General features: G+C 54.0%; 2 protein-coding genes and 1 long non-coding RNA gene across 3 annotated transcripts; all 3 read right to left on the reverse strand.

Annotated features, from left to right (window-relative positions):
• Positions 1–864: 864 nt before the first annotated feature.
• On the reverse strand, positions 865–4,138 carry OLFML3 (olfactomedin like 3). Its single transcript, XM_021535330.2, has 3 exons — positions 3,995–4,138; positions 2,282–2,567; positions 865–1,853 (listed from the first exon to the last, which is right to left on the reverse strand). Exons 1-3 carry the CDS (start codon positions 4,100–4,102, stop codon positions 1,066–1,068), a joined length of 1,182 nt encoding a protein of 393 aa, XP_021391005.2. The 5' UTR covers positions 4,103–4,138; the 3' UTR covers positions 865–1,065.
• Positions 4,139–6,063: 1,925 nt separating this feature from the next.
• Positions 6,064–6,916, reverse strand: LOC116184502 (uncharacterized). Its single transcript, XR_004149260.2, has 2 exons — positions 6,828–6,916; positions 6,064–6,510 (listed from the first exon to the last, which is right to left on the reverse strand). It is a non-coding gene; the product is annotated as an uncharacterized LOC116184502 (long non-coding RNA).
• A 7,040-nt stretch (positions 6,917–13,956) lies between these two features.
• On the reverse strand, positions 13,957–26,740 carry LOC110473053 (complement component receptor 1-like protein). The gene is made up of 14 exons (XM_021535302.2): positions 26,501–26,740; positions 25,641–25,786; positions 23,538–23,729; positions 22,779–22,878; positions 22,182–22,267; positions 21,589–21,801; positions 20,952–21,134; positions 19,612–19,800; positions 18,332–18,532; positions 17,060–17,242; positions 16,446–16,634; positions 15,214–15,393; positions 14,919–15,088; positions 13,957–14,779 (listed from the first exon to the last, which is right to left on the reverse strand). Exons 2-14 carry the CDS (start codon positions 25,726–25,728, stop codon positions 14,624–14,626), a joined length of 2,130 nt encoding a protein of 709 aa, XP_021390977.2. The 5' UTR covers positions 25,729–25,786; positions 26,501–26,740; the 3' UTR covers positions 13,957–14,623.
• Positions 26,741–26,748: the final 8 nt, after the last annotated feature.

Raw genomic sequence — 26,748 nt, forward strand, 5'->3', positions numbered from 1 at the left:
CTGGCACTGGCACCAGCAGGGTGCAACCCTCACCCAGCCAGCCTGGCCCATGGATTCACTGCTTGTCCCCAGAACTGACCTCTGATGGGAAAAAGGGATGTTCATGGCACCGAAACACCTCCTAATCCATCCTCTGTGCTCTCAGCATGCTGTGATGGGAACAAACCCAGGGACAGAAATGGGGCAAATCCTGCACCCTGCAGGTTGTGGGGTGAGGGAGAATACGAGGGACAGACTCTGCTGGGGCAGGAAGGACACAGCAGGGGACAACTGGGGCTGTCCCCAACCCCTGAGGGGCTCCCAGCACCTGCCCTGTCCTGCCCCATCCCCTCTGGGGCTGCTCTGTGCAGGAACTCCGTGCCAGAGGAAGAGGGAAGGGGCTGGGGCAACCTGGGGCCTTACATAAGCTGGAGATTCTGTGGCTGCAGGGGAAGTGGTCTGTGCTTCATTAGGAACAAATTCAGAAAATCAGCAACATCTGGGGCCTGCTGGCTGGAGCACCGCCCCGGCAGGGGAGGGAAATCTCCTGCTGTCCTCCCAGATTAAAGGATTTTGCTGTTTGCTCACAGTTTTGTACATGTAAAATGAGCTGGCCCTGACCAGCAGCCTGCCCAAAGCCTCGTGTTCCATCTCTGCCCTGAGCCCTTCCAAAACCCTCACCCAAAGCCCCCAACACAAACCCCTGCCCGAAGCCCCAGCCCCCCTGCCCAGGCACCCACCCAAGGTCTGTGCTCGCTGCTCTGAGCCTGCAGGGATACCCCACCCTTGGGAAGTGTTTTTTGGGGTGTCTCAGGGGCAAGGTGGAGCTCAGGGCTCTGACAACCCTGCCCAGCACCCCACGCTCCCCCAGGCAGGCGGCTGCACTTGGCTGCGTAGTATTTATTCATTAAATCAGAAATGAAAACCTCATTAAATTAGTCCAGGACTCTGCTGGGTGCTCCCAGGCGGGGACACCCGGTGCTGGGGGGTGGCTGGGGTGGGGATCCAGCATTTCCTCATTTCACAGTGATGGGAGAAGGGGCAGCGACGCCGTCCTGCGGGCCGGGCCGGGCCGGGCAGCGCCCCTCAGACCTCCAGCTTCTTCTTCATCTCCATGCGGTAAATGATCTGGTAGCCATCATCCCAGGCGTAGATCTGCCTCTCGCGGGGGCTGTACTTGAGGCTGGCGTGGGAGCCGTAGCGCTTGGGGAAGTAGACCAGGGAGGCGTCCTCGGGGGCCAGGGTGCCGCTGACGTCGAAGACGCACTGGACGCGGGCGCGGCTGGGCAGGCGCGTGTTGTACACCACGTGCAGCGCCCCGCACACCACGAAGGCGCCCTCGGCGTTCTCCCGCGGGCACGGCGTGTCCCACATCTGCTCGATGTCCAGCGAGGCGGGGTCCAGCTTGGCCAGGCACATGTTCTTCTCGTCCTCCTTGGTGGCGTAGATGGCCCAGAGCCCCTCCTCGTCCGCCGACACCTCGATGTAGGTGGAGGGGGAGAGGCCGAAGACAGGGATCTGCTCCTCGGCCGGGAACACCGAGCTGTCCACCACTGTCTTGTTGGCCAGGTTGAACTTGATCACCTGGAAGGACAGGCCCTGCTGGCGGATGTAGTAGAGGTGCCCATCATAGACGAGGTGCCCGGTGCCCACCCAGGGGTAGGGCAGCTTGATGCGGGCGGCCTTGCGGGTGGCAGAGAAGAGCGTGAACTCCCGCATGCGGGGGAAGACGTAAACCGTGTCGTTGGCGGTGCCGTCGAACACGTAGATCTTCTCCGAGCTCCCCGCGGCGTCCTTGGTCCAGAGCCCCGAGGCGCTGCCGAAACGCTTCAGGATCTTCATGGCCCTGACACTGGCGATGGTGTCACTGCAATCTGTGAGAGAGGGGCGGCTGTGAGCCTGGCAACAGCCCGGCCCTGCAGCGGGGCTGCACTGCCCCGTGCTGGGTTCTCATCCTGTCCCACCCTGGTCATCAGGCAACTGCCTTGGAAATTCACTGAAGGGGTTTAATTGCATCCCTGGTGGCATTGAGAAGTCCCCTAGCGCACCCATGCCACGGGCAGGGGAGCCACCCTCACCCCAGCCCTGCCCCAGAGGCTTTGGGGACGCACAGGGCTCCAGCCTGGGGCTTGGCTGCAGCTCCCAAACCAGGGGGATGCAGGAGCTTGTGCCAGAGACATCTGAGATGGGACACAACGCCCCAGCTCATGGCTGGGGGACACCTGGACTGAGATGGGCTAGGAAGGGTTGGAGTAACCCTCAGACAGGACCATCCCCCCAGGGAGCCACGGCAGTGCCTCGCCTGTGAGCTTGGTGTACTTCTCGTTCTTCCTCTGCTTGGCTGTGGCCACCTGCTTGTCCATCAGCGTCTCATCCACCTCCACGCAGGGTGGGGCGGGGTTCTGTGTCTCCAGGTAGTCCACCTCCCGCTCCAGCCGCTCCACGCGCACGGCCGCGCTCTCGGCCTCCGCCCGCATCGCCTCCCGCTCCTTCTCGGCCGCCTCCAGCATCCCCAGCACCTGGTTCTTGAAGTCCCGCAGCTCCGTGGAGTAGCGGCTGCTCTGGTCATGCCACTGTGAGATCCTCTCCTGGGGTGGCCAAGGGGACACTGAGGTCTCCAAACCTCACAGCCCACCACTGGCAGCTGTCCCAGCCTGCCCAGGCTGGGGGAGACCCCAGAGCCACACGTGGCTCGTGGCTCTGGGTCCCATCCCACCCTGTTCCCATTCCTGTGGTGCTCCCAAACTCACGATGCTCCCGTGCTGCTTCCACAATGTTCCCAGACCTGTGATGCCCATTCCTGCAATGCTCCCATGATGTTCCCAGACCCACAATGCCCCCATTCCCGTGCTGTCCCCAGACCCGCAAGGCCCTGCTCTCCTGTGACACTCCCAGGATACCCCCATGATCTTCCTGAACTCACAGTGTACCCCAGTCTCCCACACTGCTCCTAGATCCTTGATGTCCTCATTGCTGTGATGACCCTGTGAAGTTCCCAAACCCACAATGCCCCTGCTTTCCCATGATGTTCTCATTCCTGTGATGTCCCCATGCTTCTCCCAGACCTGCAATGCCCCTGCTTTCCCATGATGTTCCCAGACCCGTGATGTTCCCATTCCTGTGATGTCCCTGTGGTTCTGACGTTCCCATTCCTGTGATGTTCCCATTCCTGTGATGTCCCTGTGGTTCTGACGTTCCCATTCCTGTGATGTTGCCATTCCTGTGATGCTCCCATGGTTCTCCCAGACCGACAGTGCCCCTGCTCCTGTCCCCCGGTGCTCCCACACACATCTTGCTCCGGTGTATCCTCCTGCTGGGCTGTGCAGGACCCTGGCAGGGGCTGCCAGAGCACCCCACACCCTGCTCCGTTCCTCCATCCCCATCCCAGCTCCTCCTCACAGGACACCCCACACCCTGCTCCATCCCCATCCCAGTTCCTCCTTATGGGACACCCCATATCCTGCTCCGTCCCCATCCCAGCTCCTCCTCACAGAGCACCTCACACCCTGCTCTGTACCCATCCCATCTCCTCACAGGACACCCCACACCCTGCTCAATCCCCATCCCAGCTCCTCCTCACAGCACACCCCACACCCTGCTCCGTCCCCATCCCAGCTCCTCCTTATGGGACACCCCACATCCTGCTCCGTTCCTCCATCCCCATCCCAGCTCCTCCTCACAGAGCACCCCACACCCTGCTCCATCCCCATCCCAGTTCCTCTTTACGGGACACCCCACACCCTGCTCCGTCCCCATCCCAGCTCCTTTTCACAGAGCACCCCACACCCTGCTCCATCCCCATCCCAGTTCCTCCTTACGGGACACCCCACACCCTGCTCAATCCCCATCCCGGTTCCTCCTTATGGGACACCCCACACCCTGCTCCGTTCCTCCATCCCCATCCCAGCTCCTCCTCACCCAGCCCCACTCCCGGCCCCATGGGGAAGGTTTGGGAGCCCCGTGACGGGGCGATTCGGGGTGCGGGGCGGCTGTGGGGCCCCGCTCGGGGCTGTACCTCCAGGAGGGTGATGCGGCGCTCCACGTACTCCATGAACTGCTGCTGCTGGGCGCGCAGGGCCGGGGCGAGCAGCGGCAGCAGCAGCAGGCAGCACCAGGGCCCCATGGCCGGCAGCAGAGCAGCCTCCAGCTCAGTGCTCAGGAATGCTCCGGCCTCCCCAGCCTTATTGCATCCAGATGTGCACGGCGAGGGGAGGCTGCTCCTTCCCCGCAGACCAGCCCCGGGCGCTTTAACCCCTTCGTGCCCCACCCAGCGCGCTGCCCCCGAGCCGCGGGGATGGGGAGGGAGATGGGGACGGGCTGCTGGCAGGAGTTTGGGGTGCAGGGAGCGCCGCAGGAGCCCCGAGCGAGAGGACCCATCCTCATGAGACGTAGTGTGGGGACAGTGGGGGGACAGCCCTGGCTTATGTCCGTAGAGGTGGCCAAAGCCAGCGGCCAACCTGAGCCTCGGCCATGTGCAGGTCTGCGGACAGGGATGTCCCTGGGACAGGGACAGTGCCAACAGAGCGGGTTTGTCCCCTGGACAGGGACAGTGCCAGCAGAGCGGGTTCATCCCCTGGACAGGGACAGTGCCAGCACAGCGGGTTTGTGTCCTGGACAGGGACAGGGACAGCCCAGCGGGTTTGTCCCCTGGGCAGGGACAGGGACAGTGCCAACACAGTGGGTTTGTCCCCTGGACAGGGACAGTTCCAGCACAGCGGGTTCATCCCCTGGACAGGGACAAGGACAGTGCCAACACAGTGGGTTTGTCCCCTGGGCAGAGACAGGGACAGTGCCAGCACAGCAGGTTTATCCCCTGGGCAGGGACAGGGACAGCCCAGTGGGTTTGTCCCCTGGGACAGGGACAGGGACAGTTCCAGCACAGCGGGTTCATCCCCTGGACAGGGACAGTTCCACCCCAGCAAGTTTGTCCCCTGGGCAAGGACAGGGACAGTGCCAGCGCAGGGCAGCCAGCAGGAGGGACAGGGATGCCACCCCGGGCCGTGTTTCGGGTACAAAGGAGGGTATTTACGGCCGCAGGGATCGGGCAGCCAGGACCAGATGTCGCCAGGCAGGCACTCCACGGTGCCCGGCAGCCCCGGGATCCTGCGGGCACCCTCGGCACAGGTGAACACCACCCTGGATCCCACCGGGAAGCTGCTGGAGCTGCTGCAGGGCCTGGAGTGGGTCATGGCAGGAGGGGGCCCACAGTCACCTGCGGCAGGAAAACATCTCCTCAGGTGAGGAACCTCTTCTCCAGCCCCTTCCCTGCCCCAGGAGCGTGGCTGGGATGGCCCAGCCAGGAAAGGCACCAGCCAGGGCTGGATCTGTGACAGCACTGACCCCAGGCTCGGGGGTGGCATCCCCAGGTGTCCCTGGTCCTTCCCACACCCCGTCCTCACCGCGAGCCTCAGGAATGCTGAGGAGCCCCAGCACGGCCAGGAGCAGCACGGGGGGCCAACGTTCCCCCCCATCCTGGTGCTCCAACTTCATTGCAGCGGTGCTGTGCCCCTCCAGGGCTGGGAGGGGATGCACTGCAGGCTCCTCCAAGCCTCTGGAGCTGTGGAAACCGTCCCGGGACACCCACGGAGCTGAGATCTCCGTCAGGAACATGGGGAGCAGCCAGGGTAGGGACAACTGTCACTCACAGGCTTGGGGAGAGCCTCCTGGTCTTCCTGCCCCAAGCTCCTTATTTGTGTTGCTTTGTTCTTATTTTGTGCTGAGGCTGGCAGTGAGGACCGATCAACGATTATTCTTAGCATTTGCCCACCAAAAATTGGGGTGTGGAAATGACATCAGTTCAGATATATGGCATGGCCAGGAACCTGTTTGAACCCAGGGTGAGGTGAGGCAGCCTTTACAAGACACTTAATGTGAGCTGCCCTTACCCAGACAAACAGAAATCAGGAGCTGGATGAACAGAAATCCGGTTTAACACTTTTTGCCACCACTGTTTGCAGCAGGGTGCAAATGTACCCAGGCCTCAGCTGGACTGGCAGTAGAATCAACTTCAGAGCCAACTCTGGACTCATCTCAGCTTTTCTGGACTTCACTCCCTTTTTCCTCAACTTACCACAGTTAAGCCAGTGATTTTAAAAAGCTAAATTTAATCTATTTTTATTCTTACTAATATGAAACATGAAACAACTTATTAGTAAAAGAGCAAATCAAGCTTGTAGGTTAGAGCAAAACCCGCTCCCTGCTCTGGCATCCAGCACAGCAAAAGCAGCCTCCCATGCACTGGTGATTATTTTTCTGGCTATAGGCATGCAAAAAAAAACCCTCATAAAATCACACAGAACCTTCTCAGAGATGCTGTGACTGCACAAACTGTGAGTTCACCAAAGGAAAGTTGAGCTATTACAGGGACCCAGTTCTGTTTTAGTTTTCTAGCTCCATCTCTAGTTTGTTAATCTCCAGGAGCAATTTCTGTATTTCCAGGAGACTTTTCACTTCTTCTATAGGCACACCACATTCAAAGGTCGATTTAATGTAATGAACCTCTTGACACACATCAGCATCACCTTCTTTCATCTGTTAAACAGGAAAACAAAACCCAGAAAAGCCTGTAAGGATGGACTGCAGCACAGGCAGAGCCACCCACTGCTCAGCTGCGAGGGGGCCCTGTCCCAGCAGGGGCAGCATCCTCCTCAGAACCAGAAATGAAAAGCTTTTGAGAAGTTTAAGCAGTTTTCATGTTAGAAATCAGGCAGCACCCACCCAGGGACTCAGCCAGGCTCAGCAACCTGAGGCACTGAGCACCTGGGAAGGTTGAACCATGGCAGGGTGGAACTGGATGGTTTTTAGGGCTCCCCACAGCCCAAACCATTCTGAATTTTTGTGGTACTCACACACTTGGGCAGTGGTGTCCAGCTGCCATCAGGCAAGCACGTGGCTGTCCAAGAATTTTCCATTTCCATCGCTTCATTGTCTGGAAGCTGGTAGCCAGGAAGGCACTCCAGGGTGACAGTCTCGTTGGCCTGGTACCACCCTCTGCCACCCAAAGGGCTTTTCAGCCTCCCAAAGGGCACTCGTGGCTGTGGACACAGGACTGAAAGGAAAGCCCAGGGCTCAGCCAGAGGTCAGAAAGGAGTTTGGGATGGCTGAGCCAGTGCAGAGGAGCTTAAAATTGTGGAGCTGTGAAATCAAAAATACTTCTCTTCAAGAAGAGGGTGAGGGTCAGAGCAGCCCCTGCGAGGTGCTGTGAGTTCCTTATGGATTTGCTGTTTCTGGCAGTGTCTGCCCACAGTGGGGGTGGACATTTGGCAATGAGGGGAGGAAAAGTCAGTGAACTCCTGACCTCTCTTAGACCTCCTTTACACACAGCTATCAATAAAAACTATTACCTGAAAAACACCAGCTTTGGGAAGGTTGTTTCTTCTGCAAAGAGGGGAAGGACTCAGGAACCCCAGGGACAGATAGAGCCAGGCAATGCTGCACCCCAAGCCCTCTGCTCTGCCCCGGGGGCCATGAGCTGAGCAGGGAGATTTTGGAACCACCCCTCATCCATTTGCAGTAGAAGGGCAAAGTTTATTCACCTCATACCACAGCTTGTTAGTGAATCCCTACATCCTCCTGCTACAGGGGTTTGGGACAATGAACTGAAAGGAAAATGCACATTAAAAATCAAGGAATGGGAGGTGGAGGAGAAAATGCTCACTCACCTGGCTGGCAGGTGGGCAGGGGTGGGTGCCAGGTGCCATCAGCCAGGCACTGGCTCTGGGCAGCGCCATGCAGCCTGAAGCCTTGGTCACAGGAGAAGTGCAGGAGCAGCCCGTAGGGAAAGGTGAAGGTCTGTGGGGTCATCCTTCCCCTCTCCACCACGGGCCTGGGGCACCGAACCACTGCAGGACAGAGCAGAGCTGGCACTGGGTCTGGGGGCAGCAGAACCCGGGCAGGGCTGCTCCTCCCCACCCCTGACAACCTCAGCCAGGAGAACCAGGGTCCTCCCATGGTGGAATCACCATCTCTGGATGTGTTTAAAAAAAGACTGGACGTGGCACTTGGTGCTGTAGTCTAGTTGAGGTGTTAGGGCATAGGTTGGACTTGATGATCTTAGAGGTCTCTTCCAACCTCATTATTCTGGGATTCTGTCACTCCCAGATGGATCATCCCCCCTCGTGTGGAGGAAGCAGCATCTGCAGGCAGCTCTGCTGGCTTTAACCCCTCTGTTCTGAGTGCTGGCACTGCCCCCAGGGCCGGCTCAGCCTGACCCCATTGTCTGACCCCATGTCTGACCCCATTGTCTGACCCCATGTCTGACCCCATGTCTGACCCCAAACACTCACCCCTGCACTCCGGGGCAGGCCCGCTCCAGGTCATGTTCTCCCCATCCTCGGAGGTGCAGTGCAGGGACTCGTCCCCGATGAGGGACAGCCCCTCTGCACAGCTGTACTTCACTTCAGAGCCGTAAGGGAACTTTGTAAGCCCCATGCCAGAGTGCTGCCCGTTGGTGATTTTGGGAGGGGGGCCACAGACTGTGTGAGAGTAAAGGGAAAAGTCAGGTTTTCCTAATTCCATTAGGGAGGCAGCAGGCAGGGAGGTAACAGGAGAGGTTCTCCCTGTTCATGCCAAGTGTTGCTCTCCTCACACTCCTCTGCCTCTGGCCAGCTTTGGCCGTGGCTGTACCAGTGCTCCCAGACTGACCCAGCTGATGAACCCACTCTCAGCACAGCCCCAGCACTGCAGCGCCTGCCCCCTCCCCTTCAGCCCCTTCCCCTTCCTTACCCCCTCCTCTTTTCCACGAGGAATGATCCTGCTCCTAAGCAAGGCCAGGGAATGGTGAATATCATAAACCCCTTGAAGAATCCTTGCAGAAGTGGCTGCATGTCCCAGTAACCAACACATTCCACCAGTCTCAGTTTTGGCAGAAGATGGAAATCCCTTCACTGCTGTGGCTTGAGCACTTTCTCCTCACACCTCACACGGTTTTTCCCTGCTGTCTCCCCACGGATGGAATTCCCAGCCCTGCTGCTGCTGTCCCCACTCACCCCTGTCACAGTAGGGCACGGGGGGTCTCCACATCCCATCAGAGGAGCACTGGACCCTGTCGCTGCCCCGGAGCATGTAGCCGTGCTCACACTGGAACTCCACCTGCTGCCCAAAGGTGTACTCGGCTCTCCTGGGGCTGGCCTCTGTCCCGTGGAGGATGACCGGGCTGGAGCACTGCACCTCTGCGGGACAGCAGCAGCAGAGAGGAGAGGTTTGCACGGGGGGATTCCCAGCAGCGCTGCTGTCCTGACCCAGCCCAGCTGCCAGGCAGCGCTGCCAGACACCTCCAAGCAGAGCTGGCAGGCTCAGGGATGCCAATTACAGCATAACAACCGCTCCTTTTGGAAGGCAGAAGGATGCGAGAGCCCTGTGCCCAGCTGGAAATCGCGCTGGGGGGATGGCTCGTCACCGGCTGCATCCCTAATCCTTGCTGGAATAACCAGGGGGAGCTGCAGCTTTTCCTATCCAGGCACGCCGCCTTCTGAGCGGCGGAATTATTGCCGGGAGAGCCGGAGCTGGTGCAGGGAGCCCCGCCGGGGACGGGCTGCGGAGCGGCGCCGCTCCATCGCTGCCCTGCAGGGATGCACTCACTCTGGCACAGCCTCGGCACCGGGGACCACGTGAAGTTCTGGAGGCAGGTGGTGGTTGGGGACACTCCGGGGATCAGGGAGAAGCCGGCTCTGCAGGAGTAGGACAGCGTGCTCCCAACCAGGAACTCGCGCCGGTGCTGGAAGTCGGCGAACTCCACAGAGGGAGGGTGGCGACACTGCCCTGGGGACAGCAGGGACAGGACAGAGCCTCAGGACTGCCCTGGGGACAGCAGAGACAGCACAGACCAGGGGACAACCTCAGCACTGCCCTGGGGACAGCAGAGACAGCACAGAGCAGGGGACAACCTCAGCACTGCCCTGGGGACAGCAGGGACACAGATCAGGGACAGCACAGAGCCTCAGCACTTCCCTGGGGACAGACCAGGGACAGCACAGAGCAGGGAAAGCACAGAGCCTCAGCACTGCCCTGGGGACAGCAGGGGACACAGATCAGGGACAGCACAGAGCCTCAGCACTGGGAGCTTTGCCTTGGTGGAAAGCCCCCAAAAATAAGCAAAGGACAGCAGCACCCCTCAGCACCCCTGAGCTTGGCTGTGGGATGAAGAGAAAGGGGAAAACAGTGGGGAAAATTCACCAGAGAATGTGAGCTGAGTGAGAATCTTCATTCTTGTGCGCTTTGGTACCTCGTGGGTGTCCCCTGCGGGAAGGGACAGCCCTGCCACCCTCCCCTGGTGATCCCAGAGGGAATGCAGCAACGCTCCTGGTGATGCCCGCCCTCCAACCGCCCTCCAAGTGCTTTTGGGGAAAAGGGAGCAGACAATTTCAGCTGGCAGAGGCCCGGAGGGGGTGTGGGCTCACCTGGGACGCAGGAGGGCACCCGTGGGTACCACCGGCCGCTGGGCGTGCAGCGCGCCGTGCTGGCGGTGGGCACGAAGCCGGGGTCGCACTGCAGCGTGGCGGTGCTGCCGTGGGTGAAGTTCTCTGCAGAGCTCAGCTGCCCGTTTGCAATGGAAGGGATGGGACACTGAGCCTCTGTGGATCACCAAAAAACAACAATAAAAAAAGGGGATTTTCAGGGGTGTTCTTGCACAATGCCACCGCTGTAACCAAGGGGCACGGCAGCTCTGTCTGGGGGTGAGAGGAGACGTCACCGCTGAGGCAGGAGCAGAAGTGAAGGCGACACAAACTCCAAAACTCTCTTCAGCAGCCTAATAACAAGTTTATTAGAAACACATTCCTTTTTATACACTGCTCTGATAAAGGTGGACCTGATTGGTCATTTAATCAACGCACCATCACCAATGGATAATTAAGAAGTCACTAAAGCCAGGGACCTCATAAATCGGGAAAGCTGGACAGGACAGAACGCACATCCAACCAATATGAGTAATGCAACATTTTCCCATTTATTAGTGAGAATGGCAGTTTTTATACACTTCTATATAGTTTACAGTTTACAAAGGCACTCTGATTGGCAAGCCAACATCATTTACCTTTGCCTTAAGGGGTCAGGCCTTTCACACTGCAGCTCTACTCTAATTTACACTCGTATAGCTCATTACTTTGTAATTACCTTAACATAATTTCTAACTGCGCCACAACTGAATTCTCACTGCACCAAAGGCTCCTAGGCCCCACCAAGGCCGCTCATCAGGCCTAGTCTGAGGGGCAGCTCAATTCTCCAGACATAAATCATGCCCCCTCTCTCTCAGAAATTCTGGAACAAGACACTCTCTGGTAAACATCTTCTGAGAAAACTGTTCAAAACTCCAGCTGCAAGATTGTTTTAATTCTTCCTCTCAGCCTTCTCAAAGTTCCCCAGAACAACTCCTGGGAAAGTTTGTCAGAGACAAAGCTGTGTAATGGCTGCAGCGACTGAGGCAGAGGTTTGGGGGTTGATAAACATCCTGAGCAGCCATCAGTAGGACCCCAAACGTGTAGGATTCCCTTCCTGCACAGTCAAACACCTTCCCTTGGAGCTCTTGCAGGGCACAGGTGACTCAGCTCAGGTGGGTGACTCCAGGTGCAGCAGCCCCCTCCAGCCTGACAAAAAAAGGAGCCTCTACAACAACTGCATGACCTCTGTCACATCACTGATGTCCCAACAAAAACGGCTCTTTCTGTGTCTCCCATGGGAAGTATCTGGGGGCTTATCACAAATAACAGAGAAAACAAAACTCCAGCAGCTCTAACTGTGGTTTCTTCATGCCTGGCAGTGCTGCCAGGTCACCAAGACAGAATTAAAAACATGTCAGAATATCCTGATCCACTTCCAGGTGTTGCAGCATCCCACACCTGCACCGTGCCAGGGCAGTGCCACCCATGCTGCCTTTGGTGCCATTCCCACGGAAAATATCTTGTTTGTGCCTCCTCCACATTAATTATTGGCACCTCATTAGCAATATTTGGCTTTGGGAAATGGGCTGAGAAGCATCAGGAAGTAAAAGCAATAAATATTAAGAGTAAAAGCAGTGTGCACAGGCAGTGCTGGTGCAGGGCTGTGCACCCTGGAGAAGTTTTCTGGAAAGGTTTGGGTTTAACCGAACCCCCAACTTCCAGACAGAAACTGCTGCTTATTCTCCTTCCCAGAGACATTCAGAGCTCAGCAGATTTGCACTTCTCCAGTTCTGAGGTCAGCCTGGGGGATGCCTGGCCATGTCCCAGCTGCCTTGGGCAGCTCTGGAGGCTGCCCAGGGCTGAGACATTGCAGGATCAGCCAGAGAATCAGGGAAGGGACATTATGGAAGGGACATAAAAGCTGGAATGGAAGGGACATAAAAGCTGGAATGGAAAGGTCATTAAACCCCATCCTGGGCTGGGACACCTTCCATGATCCTAGGTTGCTCCAAACCCAATCCAGCCTGGCTTTGGACACTTCCAGGGATCCAGGGGCAGCCACAGCTGCTCTGGGCACCCTGTGCCAGCACCTCCCCACCCTCCCAGGGAACAATTCCTTCCTCACACACAATCTTACCCTGCCTTTATTCACCCTAAACCCATTCCCCTTTCCCTGTCAGGCCATTCCTGGTGAAAAGCCCCTCTCCAGCCTTCCTGGAGCCCCTTCAGGCACTGCAAGGCTCTATCAGCTCTTCCCCAAGCCCCTGTGAGAGGAAAGCAGAGCCCCAGAAGCCAAGAGCCCGAGCAGGGAGGGGAGGACACTCACCCTGAGTCCCCGTGGGCTGCAGGACCAGAACCATCAGTGCCAGGAGCTGGCCTGGCCCGAGGAGCCCGGGCATGGTGTGGGATGGGAGCTGCCCTGGGAAGGAGAGATCCGAGATCCTCTGCCCCGAGAGCCCAGCAGGGAAGGGGAAGCAGCAGTGGGAAGTTGGGGACAGGCCAAACACGCCACTGACACCACCCCCAGCCCTGGGATGTGCAAGGCAGGGGAGGCTGCTCTGGGCACAGAGGGAATTGCCAAAGCCCACCCTAGGTCAGGGGTGGCTCTGTGTGGTGGAAAATCTTCTCCTCCAACCCGAGCTCCCAAAGAAAGGCTCAGCAGCCTCTGTTGTCTGGTCTCAAGGCAGTTTATTGCAAGTTATCTAAAAGATTTTCTTCTTTAGCTGCTGTGGTTTGCTCACAGCTCAGGCAGAGGCACACACACACCCTGACATCCTCTCTGACCCCAACTGCTTCTTCTCCCCACCCAGGGCTGCTGCTGTCTTTGATATGGGACATTACGTGTGACATGGTTACAGTTTTCCCCAATGCCTATTACCTATATTAAATGGTGATTTTCTATCTTTTATATGGTACACTACATGTTACATGTTTACAGTTTTCCCCAATGCCTATTACCTATATTAAATGGTGCTTTTCTACTCTAAACCAACCTGTGAGTGCCAACATCACCAAGAACATGGAGGTGAGGAAGGAGAAAGAGGGAGGACAGGGCAGGCCCAGATCCCAAATCCATCTTAAACCCTCTGACCCCCCTGTACAAAACCAAAACCCCCTGTACAGCACTCAAAAATTCTTCCCTTTACTTTGTGACTACTTCTACTCTAATATCTAAACTTTTGTGCCTCCTTGTTCTTCCTGCAAGGTTGGTAAATCATTCCATGGCTCAAACCCAAAATCACAGCTGTTTCCAGCTGTGCCAGGGTCTCAAATGCTTCTGACCTGGGCCTGGAACATCCAAAAATGTCTGAGGGACATTTTGAGTTCCGACAGGGAATGAAGGTGTTTTACAGCTGAAACTTCTCTGCAGCAGCCTGGCCTCGTGTCTGAAGCAGGTTTACACCCAGGGCAGGTGGGGTGGGGAAAACACCCCCCACATCCCTGCACTCATGGAACAGCACCTAACTGAGCTGTTTGTTTACATACACTATAAATAAACCTATTTATTATATACACTTTTATATTATCTGTACACCATTTGTATTACAAAAATACTTCTCTTTACCAGAGATAGGACAAATTATTAAAACCCAGACAGAGCTGTCAGTATTTCAGGTTTATTTTAATTTCTGGTCCCACCACAAGACAAGTGGCCCTCACAGTGCTTCCCCTTCACTGGATGTTGCAGAAAAAAAGTTTCCAAACCATTCATTTGTTTCTGTACACTATTATTTGTCCTTGGGGCACACACAGAGTGTGGCACTTCCATCCTGCTTGGGAAGAATACCTGGCATTTTTGCTTTGCTAGGAAAGAGGCTTGGAGGTTTTCTTGGTCATGAGAAAAGTAATTAGGCAGTGAAGAGGTTGTTCCCACTAATGAGTGCAGCGTGGGTGAACTGGGCAGCACTGGGATGGACTGGAGAGGTGCAGCAGCTGTCACCAAGTTCATGCCTGTTTCTACCACCAAAATTCACTTTCCACTCATTTCCTTCCTAACTGTGCACTGCCAGTGTAGCAAACAGATCTAAATGTGAAGCTTTAAAAGGTGTAAAGTGATGTACAAACTGAACCTGGTGAGCTCTAAAACCTGACCCACGAGTCATTGGCTCACAAGTCACTGACTCCTCACACGACCAAATCTGTGGTCGATGGTTAAATTTTGTCCTGGCTACCTCAGCATTAGCACAAACTACAGAGTCATAAAAATCCTCAGTCACTGTCATGATCCAACACACAGAGGATGGTTCCTGCAATCCCAGTGTCACCAGTCAGCTGTAGGTGGTGATTTTTAGCTCCTTTTCAAGTTTCTGGATCTCCAGGAAGAGCTTCTGGACTTCCAGGTGGGTTTTCAGATCTGACAGAGGAATTCCGCACTGGAAAGCTGCTTTGTTTCGAAGAACCCTCTCACACACATCACTCTTCCTCTTTAAAAGAACCAAAACAAAGGCAGAGTGAGACTTCAGTGTAGGGAGACAAAGCCACCACCCTTGTGAAGCTGGACCTTTATTCCAGGCTATAAATGGGGAAAGAAAGAGAAAAAACGGGGCAGCTGGTGGTACTTACACACGTGGGGGGTGGTGACCAGGTGCCATCAGCTGAGCAGGTGGTTTTGGAAGGTGCCCCAAAGCGCCCATCACGTTTGCAGTAGAAAGGCACCGTGGCATTCACCTCGTACCACATCTGGTTGAAGTGAACCAGAACATCATCCTGCCTCGGGAGCCTGGGGCACTGAACTGAGGGGAAAACACACACAAAACATCCCATAATGGAAGGAGATGCAGGAGAAAACACCCTGCAAACTCCCCCTGGGGCTCAGCAGAGCAGCCCCTGGGCCGTGCGGGGCAGGGCTGGCACTCACCTGGCTGGCAGGTGGGCAGGGGTGGGTGCCAGGTGCCATCAGCCAGGCACTGGCTCTGGGCAGCGCCATGCAGCCTGAAGCCTTGGTCACAGGAGAAGTGCAGGAGCAGCCCGTAGGGAAAGGTGAAGGTCTGTGGGGTCATCCTTCCCCTCTCCACCACGGGCCTGGGGCACCGAACCACTGCGGGACAGAGCAGAGCTGGCACTGGGTCTGGGGGCAGCAGAACCCGGGCAGGGCTGCTCCTCCCCACCCCTGACAACCCCAGCCAGGAGAACCAGGGTCCTCCCATGGTGGAATCACCATCTCTGGATGTGTTTAAAAAAAGACTGGACATGGCACTTGGTGCTGTAGTCTAGTTGAGGTGTTAGGGCATAGGTTGGACTTGATGATCTTAGAGGTCTCTTCAACCTCATTATTCTGGGATTCTGTCACTCCCAGATGGATCATCCCCTGTCAGAATCTGAGGTGTTGATGATTCTGAGATTGTAAAAGTCTCTGTCTGTCAGCCCCGCTGCCAAAGCAGAAGCCATCATTAGTCTGTGCTGGTTTCCAGGTTGTTTATTCTGTTGATCTCTCACATGTTCTGCTGCCCTGCCCAGCTCTGTCCTGCAGGGCAGCGTGTGGGGCTCTGCCCTCAGTGGGATGTTACAAACATTAAATACCAGAAACTCCCTGGGCTGGATTTACAAGAACGTGCCAATATCTGTCACCTATGTTGGACAGTGTGTCCCCAGCCTGAACCAACAGAAAAATGCCAACACCACAGTGAAACATGAAGGGCATGAAGAAGGAGAAAAAGGACAAGGCACACCCAATTTCCTCCATCTTGTGCCCTTTGGACCCCTCATCTAGAATCCTAAAATTTTACTTTTGCACCCGTGCCATGCTTAATTATTACTGATATCAAACACTCAGAGCTGGTAATTCATGCTGTAAGATTGAAAACTCTTTTCCATGGCCAGAGATCACAGCCAGTGTCTCTGGGGGCTCTGTCCAGGGGCTTCCTGACCCCTGCCAGGGTCCCAGACCTGCCAGGGCAACCAGAGGAAAACCCTGGGTTCCCAAAATCCCCCCTTGTGTGGAGGAAGCAGCATCTGCAGGCAGCTCTGCTGGCTTTAACCCCTCTGTTCTGAGTGCTGGCACTGCCCCCAGGGCCGGCTCAGCCTGACCCCATTGTCTGACCCCATGTCTGACCCCATTGTCTGACCCCATGTCTGACCCCAAACACTCACCCCTGCACTCCGGGGCAGGCCCGCTCCAGGTCATGTTCTCCCCATCCTCGGAGGTGCAGTGCAGGGACTCGTCCCCGATGAGGGACAGCCCCTCTGCACAGCTGTAGGTCACCTTGGTGCCATAAGGGAACCCTGTGGCACCTCTGCCAGAGTGCTGCCCAAAGGGGATCTGGGGAGGGGGCCCACAGACTGTGGAATAAAGGGAATTGAGAAAGAAAGACACGTGCAGTTAGCATCTTCAGGTGAGAATCAAAAGCACTTCTGTGAAATCAGAACAAAGCTCATTTCATGGCTGGTGTGAGGCAAATTCACAAGAAGCTGCTGCCTGGATTCTGGCCTCTCACAGCAGCTCAGGCCTCCAGAAATACCAGGATATTTCCAGTGGTGGCCTCCCCACTCCTGAAAGTGTCCAAGAGACACTGGATGTGGCACTGGGGAACACGGTGGGATTCAGTCAAAGCCTGGACCTGGTGATGCTGGAGGTATTTCCCAACCTTTATGATTCTAGTTCCAGCTCTGGGGAGGGGACACCTGGCTCAGCTCAGGAGCAGATGCTGCAGGCAGATCACCCAGTGGTGGCAGGAGATGTCTTGTCCCCTGTGTGTCACACGTACCTTTGTCACAGAAGGGCATCACGGGCTCCCAGCTCAGATCAGCCCCACAGGTGATGGTCTCTAAGCCCCTGAGGGCAAAGCCTTCCTCACAGGCCAGCCTCACCCGGGTCCCCACTGTGTAGTCACTCCTGCTTTTATAAACCTCTTTTCCATGAAGGATGCTTGGCTTTGGGCAATGTGGTTCTAGAAATAATGGGAAATAAAGGACGTTGTGTGTTTCCAAAAAGAACTCCAGTCATGTTTTCCATGGAGAAGAGCTACCAACAAATCTGCACCGTGGCAGAAAAGTGACCATGCCCCAGGTGCAGGTCTCAGGCTGCCTCTGTAACCCTGAGGGGTCAGCACAGGGAACTGTCCATGCTCTAATGCTGCCTGCCCTGGGAGGTGCAGCAGCTTTGTCCCTCCTGGCAAGGTTTTCCTGAGTTTTTGTGGATATTGCTGTGGTGGTGGGTCAGGAGTTGGAGCAGTGTCAGTTATTTACTCGTTTTCTCCTGACAGGGGAAATGCCTTGGGAACATCCTCTGCTCCCCTGCCTCATGTCAGCAAAGCAGCCCCAAACACAAACCACATCCCCTTCCAGCTGGGTAAATGTCTCCCAGGGTTCCTCAGGAACCTCTCAGCCTCCAGAAGCTTCCAACACCCCCTTGCACCCCTCCAGACACCAGCTCAGCCCTGCCAAAACATCTGGACCTTTTGCTGCCACATTAACCCAGGAGAAGTAGATCTGGGGCCACCTGGAGTGGGGGAAAGTTCTCCATGGCTTCTGCCACTGTTGCCTTGATTTTTAGAAGTGTTTTATAGTTTTTTTGAAAGTGTTAAAGTTGTCATAAAACTTCTTTAGCTTTCTAATAATGCTTACATATTTGAGAGTTAAGAGTTCTTACACAATTTCATGTATAAATAGAATAGTTTACCTATTTCTCTGTGGGTGGAGAGAAATGATTGATTGATCCTTGAACCAGTGTGGTTGGAGAAGTGGTAATTCCATCCTCCAATCCACAGTCACTTTTGCAATTTTATATACTAGATGTTTGAATAAAACTCTCTTTTTTTTTTCTATTTTGAACTTTAGAAACACACAAAAAACAAAAAACAAAAAACAAAACAAAAACAAACAAACAAACACAAAACCCAAAGCAAAACAAAACAAAAACAACCAAAAAAACCAAAAAGCCCAAAAACCCCCAAACAAAACCCAAAAAACTATAAAAGAAAACAACACTTTTAAAAATCAGAACACCAAGCCATGATCATGCCTCCACTCTGTCCCACCTGGGATGCACTCTGGCACTGCTGGATCCCATCCACCATCGTTGCCACAGCGGAGGGTGATGCTGCTGCTGCCGTGGCCTTTGAAAGCAAATCCTTCACTGCACTCCACCTCCAGCCTGTCCCCACTCTCATAAACCTCCTTCACTTGCCATGGGTGCAAGGGCTTCCCATTTGGGAAGTCTGGATCTGGGCAAGGAATTCCTGGAAAATGCCAAACATCAGCGAGGGTGAAACCACAGCAAAGCCAAGCGGGTGACAGGAAATTTGTTGTGAAGACAAGGATGGATGTTTTGTAGGACACAGACACGTCGTGACATGGAATCTGCCCCAGAAGCTTTCCTGGGGGGTGGAATGTTTGTGGTGCACCCTCAAGACCACAATGGATGTTTCCCAGAGGTTCAAGGGGTTGGAAAGCAGAGCTGGCAAAGAAAGCAAAGCAAACTCTGCAGCTGGGGAATAAATCAAAGGAATTCCAGGGTCAGCAAAGACCAAGCTGGGCCGTGGAGCATCCCCCTGTGTCGGAACTCAAAATGTCTCTCAGACATTTTTGGAGGTTCCAGGCCTTGGTCAGAAGCATTTTAGACCCTGCAGACAGCTGGAAACAGCTGTGATTTTGGGTTTGAGGCATGGAATGAGTTACCAACTTTGGAGGTGGAACAAGCAGTCACAAAGGGTAAATAGTATAGGAAAAGTAGTTACAAAACAGAGGGGAAATTTTTTTAGTATTGTACAGGGGGGTTTTAACACTTGTACAGGGGGTTTTTTACTTTGTACATGGGGGTCAGAAGTTCTAAGATGGAGGAAAGTGGGCTGATCCTGTTCTTCCTCCTTCTTCTTCCTTGCCTCCATGTTCTTGGTGATGCTGGCACTCACAGATTGGTTTAGAGTAGAAAAGCACTTTGTAATATAGATAGTAGGTATTGGGGGAAAACTATAAACACGTAACATGTAATATATCATATAAAAGATAGCAGCAGACCTGGGTGGGGGAGAGAGAAGAAGACAGCAGACAGAGAGGATGTCAGGGTGTGTGTGTGCCTCTGCCCGGGCCACTGACCAAGCAGCCACAGCCAGTGAAGAAAATCTTTTAGATAACTTGGAATAAACTGCCTTGAGACAGAACAGCAAGAGCCTGCACAGTTTTTCTTTGGAATCACGGGTTGGAGGAGAAATTTCACCACCATATGGGACCCCAGAGCAAGCCCGGGGTTCTCACACCCCTGTCCCCCAGGCTGTCCCCAGCCCACTCTGGCAGTCACAAGCGAGCCCCAGGCACTCACTTTCACACGGAGTTGGGGTTTCACTCCACACAAAATCCTGCAGGCAGCTGATGTTCCAGGTGGTTTCCCCCGCTCTGAACTGGTGGCCCTGCTGGCACTCGTAGGTGACCACGGTGTCCACAGGGAACAGATTGCCAGCCAGCCTGGTTTTCATGGCATTCCTCACATCTGGGGGGTCATCGCAGCTGCCTGGGGGTGAGACAGCACTTTAGGGACAGTGCTGCATCACAGGGACTGGCATGGAGGGAATTTGGGTTAAAACCACGGGCTCACAGTGTTCATTCTGAGATGCGTTGAATCATCCAGGTTCGGAAGGGTAAAGAGGGAACACACAAGAGACAAATGAAGGTATACAAATATTTTTTTTTCCCCTGGAGAGAGACTTTCACAAGGGCCTGGGGTGACAGGACAAGGGGGAAGGATTTTAAGGTGAAAGAGATTGAGTTTAGGTCACATATTGGGAAGAAATTCTTCCTTATGAGGGTGATGCCCAGAGAAGCTGCCCCAAGCCTAGAAGTGTCCAAGAAGAAGCTGAACAGCTCTTGGAGCAACCTGGGCCAGTGAAAGGTGTCCCTGGCCATGGCAGGAGGTGGGTGGGATGGGCTTTAAGGTCTCTCCTACCCCAAACCATGCCAGGACTATGATTTTGGACTGCACGGTGACTTTCACCGTTACAACAAGCTGTCATTTCCAACCAAGCTGATACTCCCTGAGCATGGGGGGTGTTGGAGAGGATAGATAAATATAATTATTCATAAATAATACAGCCAGGATGAGAACAGTCCTCTCTGCTAGCCGGACAATGCCCATGCCTACGGACGGGTCCAGGGGTCAAGTGGACTGTTCCATCCCACCCCCCAAAATGTACGGCTCACCCCACACCTGTATCCCTCCCCTAAAACATCAAGTGCCTGTAACCCCATTGGCCTGAGCCTTGTTCCAGCCCACCTTGAAGCCCCCTGCAAAGGGGTCTCCGAGGGGCCACACTCTTGGAACTTCCCCTCCCCTTGGAACTCCCCCTCTCCTGGAGCATCCTCTTGTCTCTCCCCTTCCCCACCCTCTCAAGCCTCACCATGTGCTGCATCTGGCAGCTCGAGGCAGGACCTTCCTCCATCCCCAATAAACCTTGTACCCCAAGAGCAGCCTGCAGAGATCTCATCTCCATTCATCAACACCATCCTGGAGCAGACAGCGATCCCCACAGGGGACCTTCCTCCATCCCCAATAAACCTTGTACCCCAAGAGCAGCCTGCAGAGATCTCATCTCCATTCATCAACACCATCCAGGAGCAGACACGATCCCTATGGGGGGTCCCGGGGCTGCTGTCCTGCACACTCACTGCGCTGGCAGAGGGGCAGGGGGGGCTCCCAGTGGCCGCTGTCCCTGCAGCTGGAGGCGCTGCTGCCGCTGAGGCTGTGGCGGAAGTCACAGTCGAACACCACCGTGTCCCCAAAGCTGTACTCGGGCCGGTACCCGCTCAGCAGATTCCCATTCTCCACTCTTGGCTGCTTGCAGGTCACCACTGTGCCAGGGGAAGCACACAGGGGAGCAGCAGTTAGGCTCCAGAGGGGAGGGGAGGGTTTTGGAAAAGCCCCCCTCGCCTTTTGCCTCCTGGAACAGCAGCAGGGTGACGTGGTGGTTTTGTAGCTCTTGCAGCAGGGGTTTTAAGGCAAAGCATAAAGAGAAGCCAGGGGAGCAGGTTTGGGAATTCTTTGCAGGTGCTCGATTTCACAGCAAGGGAGAGGGATCACCTGCCCTGTGAGCACAGGAAAATCCCACTCCCACGTCCCTGCTGACACCGTGACCGTGAGGGGATACCCCAATTCCTGTCACAGCTGCCACACTCAGCGGGTGCCATCTGCAAGAGGTGATTCCATTCCAGCAGGATGAAGAGGAGAGGGGGTTCCAAGGGAGGAAACAGCAGAGCAGGAGCAGGCAGCTGCAGGGGCTGCTGCTGGGATGTGGGAGAAGCTCACCTTTGCATTCTGGAGCTGGGCTGCTCCACACACCATTCAAGTTGTCCAAGCTTGTGCAGAAAATGGAAGCCTCTCCCACCAGGGAGAAAGGTCTCTCTCCTCTCCTGGACCTGTGGCACTGATAGGTGACAGAGTCTCCATACTCAAAATGCTCCTTGTCCATCCCACTGTGCTGCCCATTTGCTATTTCTGGAGGGGGTGCACAGGGAATTGCTGTGGAAGATCATCATGGGAATGAGGAGAAGAGAAAAAAAATTAATTCATTTTAAAGCAAAGATATGGCCAGAAAAAGGTGGAAACAGGAGGTAGCAGAAGGGTCAGAAATCAAAGGCAGCTCTTGAGGAGCTGCACCAGCCCCGAGTTCTGGTTGGCACTGAGAGGGTTTAGAATATCCCAGGCTCAAATGCAGCTGCATCACTCCCAGAGAGTGAATGAATATTTCTGCAGAAGAGAAACACAGATTAAAAATGTCTTTCTAGGCTCCACCATGCACTGAGATGCCAAAATCCTCAGCAGAGCAACACAACAGGCTCTTTATCCAGCCCCAGCCACATCCCAGATAATTAAATAGATAATTAAGGAACTCTGCTTACCCTGACAGATGGGAACATCACTGCTCCATGTAAGAACCTCATTTCTGAGCACACATTCAATCTCAGAGCGTCCAATCAGTCTGTACCTGTGTGAGACAGGGGAGAGGGAATTGCTCCACAGACTCAGTCCTGATGTGTTACCCACACCACCACCAGCAAGGTTTGGGCTCCTTTATCAGAATTCCAGCAGACCAGAAATTGGTCATCAGTGTCACTTTCTCAAGGACATGCTGACTTTTGATAAAAACATCTTTTTAATTTAAAAAATGAGATGTTTCTCATGAAATGCATATACTTTATCAACTAGTTACAGCTCTGAGCTCAGTATTCACATCTTTCCTTCAAAAGGGTGCTGAAACATTGGGAATGGCTTGAAAAGAGCCAGGAGGGTGAACCTGAGCTTGGGAAGAACTGCCTCAAAGCAGATTAAGACACTCACAGTCAGTCTTAAAGCTCCCAAAGGAAAGCTTAGAAGGTATTTCAGTCAGGGTCTGCAATTACCTACATGGAGGAGGCTCTGGCAGCAAAGGGGGAAAAAAACTTTGGAAAAGTGGCTGGAGAGGAAGAAGCCCTGTGGCCCAGGTGCTGCTGGCTTACCCGGTGTTGCAGGTGAAGTTCACTTTGGAACCAAAAGTGAACGCTCCAGGCAAGAGCAGTCTGCCATTGGCCGGCTCCCCGGGGTAGCTGCACGCCTTGGCTGGGGACAACAGGGCTCCAGTCAGCTCCCAGCTCAGCTTCTTGGCACGAGAGCCAAAGAGTCCCCCAGCTCTGAGCCAGGGGATGGAGCAGAGACCTCCAGATGTCCCCTCCAACCCAAGGTGATTCACGGTGCTGGCCAGACCTGCCCAGTGAGCTGCTGCCTCTGGGGTCTGCAGTTGATGTCCCCCCCTCACACAGCCCCCTGAATATCCTAGGCTAGCTCAAAGGTCCTAGGCTGTGAGGGAAGGAATATCAGGAGATGGCAAAGATTTCCAAAAGAGGCTCTTACCCCAGATATGTTGGTTCAGTTCTCTTTATTCTGTGATGTCCATGGGGAGAACGGGGCAAAAGAGGACGAACAGGAAATGTCAGGGGTCTGTACAGACTTTGGGCAGGGAGGGCTCCTTGGCTCTCCACCAACTCCGTTGGGGCAGGAAGGAGGGTCCAGGGTTCTCTGATCAGAGTCACGGGGTCCCGGGGAAGGGGGAACAGAGTGCCCATGAGCACAATATAACAACCATCCCCAGGCCTCACTTTGGACTCTGCTCCACCAGAAAGAGCTGACTGCACCAGCAACCAAAACCAAAAAGCCACAGAACGCCTTGGGTTGGGAGGAACCCTAGAGACCAAGGGCAGGGACACCCAAAACACACTCACGTATGCAGATTTCACTGGATCCATGCCACACCCCGTTCACTCCACAGACGAGGACATTGGAGGTGCGAGGGTTTCTCCCAAAGCCCGGCCGGCACACGAACGCCATCCTGTAGCCAGAGGGGAAGAGCTGGTGGCCCTCCAGCCGCTCCTTGGGCTCAGCCGACGGCGACCGCGGCGGAGCCGCGCACTGACCTGGGGACACCGAGCCCGTGTCACAGCCACACAGCCTGGCACTGGCTCCTCACAACGCCAAAATGGGTTTTATATGTGTGATGGCAGAGTAACTCTGTCATAGAGTTTTTGTTTCTGCTGTTTGTGGGTCTCAGATTCAGTCAAAGAAAGAAACTGAGAGTTTCTAGCCAGGCAGAAGCCTGGGAAAGAGTTGGAGGCGAATGTAAATAATTCTTTATCTCTCTTGTTGTTCACATTGTTTATAGTTAAGTTCTATCACTGTGCATCAAGCACTGTACACCAATGCCGTAAATTGTTTTCAGAACCAATAGATTTAGTCCTCACAAAGCTCTGTATAAAAGAGTGGTGTATTTTGAATAAACCAGAGTTTTACTCCCAGGTGCCTTCTGATCAGAGTCTCTTCATTCCTGTCCTGCCTCGACAGCGACAGTTGTTAATTAAGCTGAGGCATGAAACGTAGAGGAAAAAATCAAAACCCCACAATTCCTATGAAGATTTGTAGGGCTGGTATGTTTATTGTAGTGCTGGACGCATGTGAGGGGTCTTTCCCTTCAAGAGACATGTATGCCCCTGAGAACTCCAGATCCTTTTTTATTATTCTTACTAATTTACATATTTATGGCATTTCACAATAGGTTCATGTATATTCATTCTGCTGATTTCACATTACACTTACAGCAAGTTACACTTGTACTCAGTTTTTGTCAGAAAGCACAGAAAGAACTCCTGAGTCACTCTGCGCTGTTTTAAGGTCCAGGAGTCTTTCTTATCTCTTATCTCTTTAGCTTGGAAATTTGCATTCTTTCTCCTCAGCTGGGGCAGTTTTACAGTGCTGCAGTTACCAGACTAAACAGGATATTTTACTTATGTTAGCAAGTTCAAAGCTGCACGTTTCACCTAAATCCAAATAGATTTCTACCCTGTTAAATTTTTTCTCTGTCTCAGGTATAAGCTTAGTTCTTACACTTCACTGCATAGCAGCAGATATACTACGGTATAATTCACTACAAGTAGCTGGTATCAGTATGTTTGTGTTAAAATGCCTGCTGGGATGGGATAACATCCACTGAACACAGGATGAGGACACCTGCACAGATCTGCCGACCATCAGCACTCGCTGTCTGAAGGCAGAGTGGACCAAAGCCCAAAAACTGGTGGGGATAAGAATGGACTAAAATCACAACCAAAAAATACACACGCTCTGAAAAGGTGGATCCAAGGAGGAGCCAGGCTAAACAATCCTTGGGACATGTGAAGTAGTTTGGGGAAAAGTTTACTATGCATGAGGGTCTATGAATATGCAGCAGGCTGATGTAATTAAAAGGTATTTAAGGGGTGTCCCCGAAGATAACAGGGTGCTCTTGGCTGAGTGCCAACCCTAACAACCTTTGCTCTGTGGTCCTCGTCTCCCATTGTCTTTTATTAAACTTTTGATATTTTCACAGCAGAGTGAACGTGTTTTTCACAGCCCATCAGAAACAAGCTGCCAGCAAAGGCAGGGGGGTTCAGGCCTGATTCACCCCAGAGCTCCAGGGGAGGACCCCTCAGTGCCCCAAAGACCCCTCAAAGCAGCAGCCCGTGGCTGGCAGGGCTCTGGCCCCTCCAGTCCCACTCCTCACCCCTCACCCAGCAGATTCAAAGGCTGGACACAAAGTCCAGATGAAGCATTTCTTCTCCCCACTTAGTATAAATTATTGCACTTTTCCAGCTAAAATACTTTTGTACCTGCTTCCTACAGACAGGAAAAAAAAAAAAAGGGTAAAGTAAGACAGATTCTGATCACAAAGATTTACAGAGCCCTTGAAATGCACAGGCAGTGAGGAAAACAGAAGGAATCCAAGTCTTGTAAAGCTCAGGAGAAGGTTTTCCTCCAGGGGCTCTTAGTTCATCCTGGTGGACTCGTTCACTTACTGTGGACAGCCACAACGAGAGCAGCAGTGAGGAGTGACCCAAGGACAGCTGCACAACTCCTCGGCCTCCCCAGCTCCAAAGCTGACATGTTTATTCCTGCCTGGAGGTCCCACAGATGTCACCACATTCCCTTCCTGGGCCAGTACCTGTGATGACAGCAAAGGGGTATTTGGGGGTATTTATACTCAGCTATATTCACAGGTCTGATTTCTCCACCCCTGAGCAGTTCCTACAGTCATAGGAGAGGACCAGAAGGAGCAGGAGCTGAATTTCTGTTCTGGAAATTTACAATTAAACCACTTTATTTGTAGAAATAAATCTCTTGGAAGCAAATTCCTAGTCAGAAGAAATCCTGCTGGGGTCACCAGAAGAGCTCACCAACAATTAATCACCCTCAGGCAGAGAGAGAAGTATCTAAGCAAAAAGTTCCATCAGTCTGTGCAAATACTCCCTGAGTAAAGGGAATATTTCAAGCTGTACAGCTCACAGGTCAATCAAACCAAACTGCTTTACAAAATGGAATTTAAATGCAATTTGCACTCACCTGGCACCCCTAGGGAGCTGGAAGAGCCCTCCCTGTGCTACCCAGGGTCATTCAGGAGCCTGAACCCTCCCAAAGCTCCAGAATCTCCCAGTGCCTGCTCGCCTCCTGGAAATGAGGGTCCCCTCCCTGCCCACTGCCCTGAACCCAACACCTCCCACGCCTGTGCCACTCCTCTGCCTTTCTTTCCACCCTTGTCACACATCCTGGATTCCTCTGATTTAATTTCCTGACCTGGGCGCCTGCTGGAGCTGCACAGGAGCTCCAGCCCAGCTCCCAGGAGCAGCACCTGCAGCTGCCAGGCTGGGAATTGTCCTACCTGGAGCTGTGGAGGTGGCAGATGGAGAGTCCTGGCGTGTTCAGCACTTGCAGGATGGAGCAGGGACTGCTCTCCTGCAGTCCAGGCAAAGGAGGAGTTTTATAGCACCCACATGCTCAGGTCTGGCCCCAACAAGAGAAGCTTCAATTCTGCAGAAACCAGAGCTGGCAAAGGAGGAGTTTTATAGCACCCACATGGTCAGATCTGGCCCCAAGAAGAGAAAATTCAATTCTGCAGAAACCAGAGCT

The sequence above is a fragment of the Lonchura striata genome, chromosome 30 (genome assembly GCF_046129695.1).
Source record: "Lonchura striata isolate bLonStr1 chromosome 30, bLonStr1.mat, whole genome shotgun sequence".
NCBI classification, from domain to species: domain Eukaryota; kingdom Metazoa; phylum Chordata; class Aves; order Passeriformes; family Estrildidae; genus Lonchura; species Lonchura striata.